The sequence below is a fragment of the Armigeres subalbatus genome, chromosome 3 (genome assembly GCF_024139115.2).
Source record: "Armigeres subalbatus isolate Guangzhou_Male chromosome 3, GZ_Asu_2, whole genome shotgun sequence".
Classification (NCBI taxonomy): Eukaryota; Metazoa; Arthropoda; class Insecta; order Diptera; family Culicidae; genus Armigeres; species Armigeres subalbatus.
In genome coordinates, this window is record NC_085141.1 from 308,395,456 (window position 1) to 308,405,149 (window position 9,694).

Here is a 9,694-nt window from a genome sequence, read left to right on the forward strand (position 1 = left end):
GTGGCGGCAGCACTACGAAGAACACCTGAATGGCGATGTGGCAGACGAAGATGGCGGTATGGTGATGGACCTGGGAGAACGCGCGCAGGACATAATTCTACCGGCTCCGGATCTCCAGGAAATCCAGGAGGAGATTGGCCGGCTCAAGAACAACAAAGCCCCTGGGGTTGACCAACTACCAGGAGAGCTATTTAAACACGGTGGTGAGGCACTGGCTAGAGCGCTGCACTGGGTCATTACCAAGATTTGGGAGGAGGAAGTTTTGCCGCAGGAGTGGATGGAAGGTGTCGTGTGTCCCATCTACAAAAAGGGCGATAAGCTGGATTGTAGCAACTACCGCGCAATCACATTGCTGAACGCCGCCTACAAGGTACTCTCCCAAATTTTATGCCGTCGACTAGCACCAACTGCAAGGGAGTTCGTGGGGCAGTACCAGGCGGGTTTTATGGGCGAACGCTCCACCACTGACCAGGTGTTTGCCATTCGCCAAGTACTGCAGAAATGCCGCGAATACAACGTGCCCACACATCATCTATTCATCGACTTCAAAGCCGCATATGATACAATCGATCGGGACCAGCTATGGCAGCTAATGCACGAACACGGTTTTCCGGATAAACTGACACGGTTGATCAAAGCGACGATGGATCGGGTGATGTGCGTAGTTCGAGTTTCAGGGGCATTCTCGAGTCCTTCGAAACCCGCAGAGGGTTACGGCAAGGTGATGGTCTTTCGTGTTTGCTATTCAACATCGCTTTGGAAGGTGTAATACGAAGAGCAGGGATTAACACGAGTGGTACAATTTTCAATAAGTCCGTCCAGCTATTTGGTTTCGCCGACGACATAGATATTATGGCACGTAACTTTGAGAAGATGGAGGAAGCCTACATCAGACTAAAGAGGGAAGCTAAGCGGATCGGACTAGTCATCAACACGTCGAAGACGAAGTACATGATAGGAAGAGGTTCAAGAGAAGACAATGTGAGCCACCCACCGCGAGTTTGCATCGGTGGTGACGAAATCGAGGTGGTAGAAGAATTTGTGTACTTGGGCTCACTGGTGACTGCCGAAAATGACACCAGCAGAGAAATTCGGAGACGCATAGTGGCTGGAAATCGTACGTACTTTGGACTCCGCAAGACGCTCCGATCGAATAGAGTTCGCCGCCGTACCAAACTGACAATCTACAAAACGCTAATTAGACCGGTAGTCCTCTACGGACACGAGACCTGGACGATGCTCGTGGAGGACCAACGCGCACTTGGAGTTTTCGAAAGGAAAGTGCTGCGTACCATCTATGGTGGGGTGCAGATGGCGGACGGTACGTGGAGGAGGCGAATGAACCACGAATTGCATCAGCTGTTGGGAGAACCATCCATCGTTCACACCGCGAAAATCGGACGACTGCGATGGGCCGGGCACGTAGCCAGAATGTCGGACAGTAACCCGGTGAAAATGGTTCTCGACAACGATCCGACGGGCACAAGAAGGCGAGGTGCGCAGCGGGCAAGGTGGATCGATCAGGTGGAAGATGACTTGCGGACCCTCCGTAGACTGCGTGGTTGGCGAAGTGTAGCCATGGACCGAGCCGAATGGAGAAGACTCTTATATACCGCACAGGCCACTTCGGCCTTAGTCTGAATAAATAAAAATAATAATCTATCTTGCCAAAAACAGATAGTTTTTGATTTTCATTCGAATTAAAACAATTATTCAAGGTTCGTGACGGTGTTCAAGACTATAATTTTCAATTTTAATTATTTGGAGAGCTCTAATATTTGCTAAATTGCCTAAGATGCACGGTGAATGGCGACTTGACGGTATGCCCAGAGAAGTCAAGACAATTTCCAAGCCGAAAATTATCTAGACTGCCACTGGGAATCGAACCTAGCCACCCTCAGCATGGTCTTGCTCTTTGGCCGCGCATCTTACCGCTAGGCTAAGGAGGGCCCTATTGAGGTTGAGGTCTATATACGTATCTGTCAAGTTACAATCAGACAGTGGAGTTAAATGGGATAGTACTAACTCACAACTCACTCACTTATGATGAGTGATTGAACCTATATGCATAAAAATGTATTTCAGTCTGTCTGAACCTTATAGACCCCAAAACTACTCAATCGATCAACGTGAAAATTTATATACAGAGGTAATAATAAAAATTAGTTGAGATTTCCTTCCTGACGACTTAATCCGCGAACAGGTTGACCGATTTGCAAGATTTTTTCCCTAATCGATTCGTTTTGGGATCCGCAAGGTTTGTATATGCAAAAAGTTGATGAATTTACGGATACTTTCAGCCCTATGCTGGCTCGTCTCCGGACCCCACTATTACCATTGCATTGAAAAACGCGTAATCTGATTAATTACCGAACAACGAAGACTGATAATTACCAAACGAATAATTTATCTTTTTTTATTTCAATTATATTACCAAACGAATGATTTGTTAAACGATAATAACCAAACATCATTTTTATATAAGCATTAGATATTAATTCAATGAAAGTTAATTCATAAGAGTTTTATTATTTCCGCCCCTATCAGATCATCAACGCTCACGGAGAAATGGAGCGAGAGCAACGACCTGATTCGTAACTGTGCAACACTTTCAGCTGCCCTCGGTATACACAAGAGTTTCAGTACGACCGACATCTACCAGCTGCCGTCCGATCAGCACAACCTTGGTGGCAGACTGTCAACTTCGGAGCTGGCACTGACTCCATTCCAGAAAGCCGGGTATCTGTTCGACCATCCCCGCCTCGACCACACATCCCGTTCCTATTCAACCTGGGTGGCCGTAGGAGAGCTTGCTTCCACATCCCAACTGCCTTCGCCCCACGGCGGACAATCCTCCAATCAGGTTCCCACGATATGCAATGCAACGCCCACGCCGAGCTTCACTGTGTCTGACCTGATTAGTTCGGTTAACAAGAAAATTCGCCAAAACTACATCCGACGACGGCTGTACAACACATACCGTGCCATCGAAAGACTGTCCCAGAGCGAGTTCAACCTGGATCGCTTGGAGGCGGCTGCGTTCGCTGCCAACAACTTCAGCAATCCCGGCCCAACGGAACTCGTCGTACCTACAACTCATGCTTCCGCATCACCAGTCGGTGGTAAGTCCGTCAATTTGGATTCCAGCCCGGTGGCTACGGGGTCGGCCAGCCCATCCGCTACCCCCATGATATCGGCTGCGGCCCCACAGTCGAAGAAGTCTTCTAGCAGTGGCAAATCGAACGCCAAGAAGAACCTAACCTTTTTGGACATAGAAAGCGAGAGGGGTAAACCTCTGTCGAAGTACGAGCGCCACATGCTCATCTTCAACTGGTTGCACACAATCGACGATTCGCCAATGGAGATCGAGAACTGATTGGCCTAGAGTGAGTAAAACTTCTCAAAGAGTGATTCGGCCTGGTAGTAAGGTACAAAGCAGGTAAATCGAATCTTAGCGTTTTTGTATGGACCTACAACAAACAAAACAGAAATAATTCTCGATGTTTAACTTCTTTACTGTTATCCGTGACATTACACATCAGATTGTGGGAATGAAAATTACCGATACAAAAGTATTATGAGGAGCGCAAATACGTAGGTTACACAGAAACCCAAAACAGCTAAATTTTAAAACAATGATCAATATAAACCAACAGTAAACAATGAAAATAAGAAGCTTTCTACCTATCGCGGCTTAATTATTGTTTAGCTGATCGCGCGCAGGTACTAGTTTTTACTTATTATGTAGGATAGGTCTAATCAAACTGAAAAAAATAATCGGGCGAAAAAGTCATAAAAATGTATGACAAACAATTAAAAGTATTTGTACGTAGATATCTACAAATATTATAATTTTCTGTGATATGTTGCGAACCGTAGGGAAGTTAATTTTGACAACTATAAATAAAAGGCATTACATGAAGTAGGTAATACAAAGTAGATTATGTTCTCCTTTGATATAGGAAATTCCTTCAGTGTATTAATTTATAAACGGGTTCTAACAAGTTCGTAAACTTATTTGTCAAAGATGTGACTAATTTCGATTTTATCAATTTTAACACTTCGGCTAATTTATTTAATTTGGTCAACTTGAACGATTTGCATTTTATTGCTGGACTAAAGCCATCCTGCATAACTTTTGACACTTGACAGGTACGGCAAATCTGAGTAATGTCAAAGCAGCACACATAATCAGAGGCAATACCGAAGCGTGCATACTGCATATTAGACTGGCCCAGGATAGGAAAAGTTGTCGGATTCTACGGGGCACCCTCCAGGATTGTGCCTTTGGGTGATAAAATCAATCTCTGAAAATTTCAGCTCAATCGCTTGTTGCATAAGCTGGCGCATCCACTTAGACTTGACGGATCTGGCTGAAATTTTTTTTCAGTTTCTGGGAGAAAAAAAACTTTATTTTCAGGGGGTATACTGCCGTCATACGCATATTTGTCCCATGTTTGCTGGGATTTCCTATATACATGGGACAGTTATGCGTAGAACGGCAGTATACGTCTCGAAAAAATGATTTTGAATGTTTTCATATAAGTGTAATCTACCCTAATCTCTAGCTTTCCGTTGGCGTTCATGTCACTGCATAATATTGACCTGAAAATGGGAATAACGATACTGGGCTCACAACCGGAAGCACTCCCCTACTTTTGGAATAAATGGTGAAATTGAATTGAAACGGCTAATCTGTTTGCTTTTGATCAATGGCTTTCAATCAAATGGGTACCCAATGATCAAGATTCTTCCATCCCTACCAAAATCTAGTTTTTAACTGACCAAACCAAATCTCGTCATTCCAATACCAAAGAAAAACGAAATGCATCCAAATGTCGGCAAATCTTCCTTTGCAGCGAGCCTTCCGCCGTTGCTATGGAACCGGCTCTTATTTTGCTAGCCCAGGAGACGTCTTCGGCTAACGACATAGACAAAGCGAAGTGATGTGACGAAGGAAAAGGAAGCGTTGGCGAAGAAGCTGACTCAACAACTGTTCTATGGAAATCATCTAGCCCTGGCATACTGAAAGCGAATAGAAGAGTTCATCAAAGCGACGAGGCTGGCTATGTGATGCTTTGACGCTAGGCAACGCAGTAGGTCTTGGTTACGTGTTTGGTTGAAGTAATCCAGCGGAAAATATCAATGTCACGCGTAGACTGTACAGAATTGCACGATTTTACAAACACTTCCAGTATGTCACAGAACGCTCTCCTCATAACTTATCTAATCTCCATCTAATCTCGTCTTTTCTATTCTCCTTCACTATGGCATCGGCCTTCCAGTATTCCTTTAACAGGGTAAACACACGAACCTGGTATTCGTCTTTGTTCGGAATATCCTCAAGGGATGCTCCTCCCAAGTTCTCATCGGAAACCCATCCTCAAGCACTTACCGTCTGCGAACACCAGGCAGGTTTTCGTGAGAGCCGATCAACGACGGATCAAATGATTATCCTGCAGATGATTCTTGTTAAATTCCGGGACTCCAATTAGCAGACTCACCATGTGTTCAAAGCGGTGTACGATTCAGTGTTTCTGAGTGAATGAAATAAGTTGTAGCAGATAATGTCTGAACATGGTTTTCCGGCGAAACTGTCTAGGCATGACGTGCGACGCTTGATGGCACGAAATCAAGTATTGGATTGTGGACAAAGTGTCAACCTCGTTGATGACCTTAGATGGATTCAAGCAGGGTGATGTTCTTTCGAATTTATTATTCAACATTGCAATCGAGAGCGCGATTAGAAGATCTGGTGTGCAGATGAACGGCACTATCTTCACACGGTCACATATGCTCCTGGACAGGGTTTGAATCAAAAAGAGAATGAAAAAATCGCTCACTTATCACCTCTGTATACATATACGATATGTAGTATACCGCGAGAGACTTTTTTTTTTATTTCTTTTGAAAAACTCCAAACGCGGGGAGCACTGGTTCAGATCAGTGTTGTAAAATGTCATTTGCATTCGTTTGTATATTTTTCCAAGAACTTTTTTTAGGAGTCAGCTATCAACTCCTGAGGTATAACGAACTTGTAGCGCTTGAATGTGCCTTCAACTTTGCCTAACAAGACATTGCTGTAAATATGTAATCTGAGGCGTGGGAGGCAAAATGTCATTCAAATGACATTATGTCAAATGACACGTGACATTTTCGAGAGTTTTCACTTTCCAGCCGCAGATGTTATATTTAGAGTAATGTACCCTTGGACAAAAATATAGCCCTACTCAAGCACTATGAGTACATCTAAAATTATGAAGTAAATTAAATTTGGCTTCTGAAGAAAGTTATGAACAAATTAGTCGAATGACATGTAGATGACATTTTACAAGCCTGGTTCAGATGATGCATTTCAACTTGTTCTACACAGCTGTGCGGTCTCCAACACAAAAAACGACGAAAACAAAGCGAAAATCAACACTTCTGTGTGGGGGCTAGCTATCCGATTCTGTTTTCTCGCACTTGTATACAAGTTTGATAAATTTGTTATCATGGCTTGTTATGATTCGGAACAGTTTTTGCCTTCCTTTTATCGTTGTTCGTTATCTATTGAGAGCGATTTCTGCAAACCCTGCTCCTGGACTTTGCGGACGTCATCGACCTTATTGGAATCAATCGTAGAGCAGTAATGGAGGTTTTTGTCCCACTTACATGGTTCCGGGTAGACTTAGGGTGCTGAGATAGTGCTTGATGAGCATGTATTTTAAGTTGTTATCGAACTTGTTTATTTTGGAACGCTTGTGGCATGTGAAAATGACGTATCCCGTGAAGTAAGGATATATTGCTGCAGCGAATAGAGCCTTCTACGGATTGCGCAACCAGCCGAGGTCCCGCAACATACATACGGAACGAAATTGTCTGTGTATAAAACTCCGATTCTACGAATAATGTTGCTTCACGGACATGAAGCGTGGACTTCAAAGGAGGCGAACCGGAAAGCTTTCGGAGATTTCGAACGAAAAATTTTGCGTTGAATCGTATAAACGTGAACTGGTCACTTAGTGCAAATCTCGAAAAAGAAAATAACGAAAAAATATTCAACTGAGACTTCGGCCACGAACACGCAGGCTACAGACTATGAAATCGGACCTGAGGACCCTAAACGATTGGGGAAACTGAAGCAACCCAAGACCCAAGACCGACGATAATGGAGCTCTACAACACCCTAGGCATAGGTATATTGACGCAGTAGACAACCACGTAGGCTTAGGGGTTTTATCGACCGGGGATTAACTTTTCTGCCCCATTTCCGGGGAGTGAAAGTCTCCTACAAAACCAGGGTAAATTTGATCCGAACACTACCTAAGCCTCATAGAACCAATAATAGGGCGCTATGCCTTCGAACAAATTTGAAGCTTTGCATCTGTCAAGCCAACATTATCTCCCCGATGCTTTGCTACCGTTCACACCAAACGAGTCTTGACGTCAACTTGACGATGAGACAGACTTACGGAACATTTTTTTCCGGACTCTACAGATCGAGCAGCCTAAGCACCCCTAGATTCAGAATATTCTTGCTAACACAAGAACACGACGTGTTCCTGGATCCCAGGGCACTGCGGAGTACATGAGAACACTACTGTTGATCTCCTCGCGGGAGACGACAGTCAACGACGGTACCCTAGACGTCTACGAACGTACTCTTGGCAGATACTAAGTCTGGTCCATTTGGGAAGATTGGAAACCACAACCACCACTCAACTGCGAAAAATCAATGGCACCACGGTTTCTCGGCTGAGGATCGAACACACAAGGGTTTACCACAACTATAGTGAGAGCCAGTTCCGCATATCATGCAAGCTCCACGAAGTTCTGAATACCGTGGAGCACATTGTGTCAATACCATAAATATCAAGTTCAGATGAAAGCCTATGGAATTACTACTAGTGCCAGGACGCTGCCGTAATCTGAAAAAGTGAAGTATGCGTCAAATTACAACCTGAAAGTTATCCATTATTCCGATAATGAGGTTGACGTGTGGATCTCCAGTTAGCTTTGCGAGCAAAGCCTCAAGATTGCCAATCTAGAGATGGCGAATTCGATTATCGACCCGGTCCAGGATGTTTTCGGGTGGGAAACATTGTTGACTGCATGGGCACAGAACGTGGTCGATTTTTGATTCCGTCTGCAATGGTGATCTCCAGGTGTACCGATACGGAAGGCTGTGTTGGCTTTCCAGGTGGCCTTACCACGCCCTATGTCCTCGTCCTCGGAAGGTGGGATGGGTCGACTTCGCGCCTGGTCCCCTCTGCACGACTGGTATCAAGAATGATGATGCCGCGTGCACCCCAAATTGACCTCTCTGCGATAGGGTCTATTCGCCAACACACAGAGGGACTTGCCGACGCAGTGCCTACGCCTGCCCCAGCCTTAATAAGGACCCCTTTCCGTCCTCGGGCTCGGAACCCGCTCGGTTCACCGACGCCGCGAAAACGACAATACGCGCGCCAATTGTTCGATAAAAGGATCGAGTTCGACCACATGGCACCAGTATGACCCATGAAGCCGACTCCGAACCCTTGGACCACCTCTTATTTGCGCCTGAACTAGCCATCCTCGAGTCCACGCGCCACCTTCTGTGTGGCTCCGAGACGATTTGGACGATAGCCGATAAAACAGCGTTCCAGCCAACTTTATCTTTACACATCCTCCGAACTAGGTTGACCGGGGTAGTGTCCAGACCACATGTGGCAAGCATGTGGTCACGCATTGCGCGAAAACGTGGGCACACGAACAACACGTGTTCCGCCGTTTCCTCTAAACCTGCGCACACCGGAAGCTCGGGCGAGGCCGAGCAAGCCAGCTGCGTTACCTGCACTGTGATTTTGCAGCACCCTTAAACGCCGGGCACATCGAACCCCCCTTGGGGTGCTTGCTGTTCGCAGCTTTGCTGGAACAAATTAAACAATTGGGAAGGTTCCTGCAGCATTGTGCCTTATGACCCTCCAATCCGCAGCGTCGGCAGAACTTGCTTCTGTCAGGGCCTTTGCAGTCCCATTCCTTGTGCCCCTGTTCCAGGCACTTGAAGCAAACTTCGGGTTGCTCGTATATGCTCAAAGGGCACACCGAACGTCCCACCTTGACGCTCCGTAACTTGACTACCTTGGAGGCGTCCGCTGCAGATAGCCGAACCAATGCTACCTGCGTCCCTGCCGGACCTTTTCGTAACCGAATGGCTGCGGTGCGCGTCTCCACTTCACACTGTCGCCGCAGTGCCGTGACGAGCTCTTCGACTTCGGTGGTCATTAACCCTTAGATTCACCTCCGTCGTGTGAGTGCCCTCACCTTGACCGCCTCGCCAAGGACTTTCTCCGCCAACGTCTTGTAGGCGGCGCCCTTTTGCGAGATGCCCCGCTTCAGCTCGAGGATCATCTCGCCCATCCGGGTACGTCTTATTCGACGTACGTCGGCGCCGAGTTCACCGAGCTTGACGTCACTCCTCATCGCCTTCAAGACGTCCGAGTACTTAGCCTCGTCCGTCGTGATGACTAGGGCATCACCCCTGGAGCGATTGGCGCCTACCCTAGACTTCTTGCTACCCTCATTCGCCTGTGCTTTCTTTTCGGCCCTTGACGTCTTCGGTTTCCTCTTGTTCTTGACCAGGGTCCAGGAGGCATCATCCCCCTCTATTTCCCTGGTCTGGTGCGGCTGAGAGCTCTCAGCCTGCCGTAACCCCTTACCACCGTCTTTC

At 46.3% G+C, this 9,694-nt stretch overlaps 1 protein-coding gene across 3 annotated transcripts in view; it reads left to right on the plus strand.

Annotated features, from left to right (window-relative positions):
* The window catches only part of LOC134220696 (mucin-3B-like), a 48,294-nt gene extending 42,520 nt beyond the window's left edge, over positions 1-5,774 (plus strand). For all 3 annotated transcript variants that reach the window (XM_062699800.1, XM_062699799.1, XM_062699798.1), the window contains one exon: positions 2,548-5,774. In XM_062699800.1, the coding sequence (XP_062555784.1) occupies positions 2,548-3,376 (829 nt within the window). In that variant the 3' untranslated portion in view covers positions 3,377-5,774. The remainder of the gene's footprint in view (positions 1-2,547) is intronic.
* Positions 5,775-9,694: the final 3,920 nt, after the last annotated feature.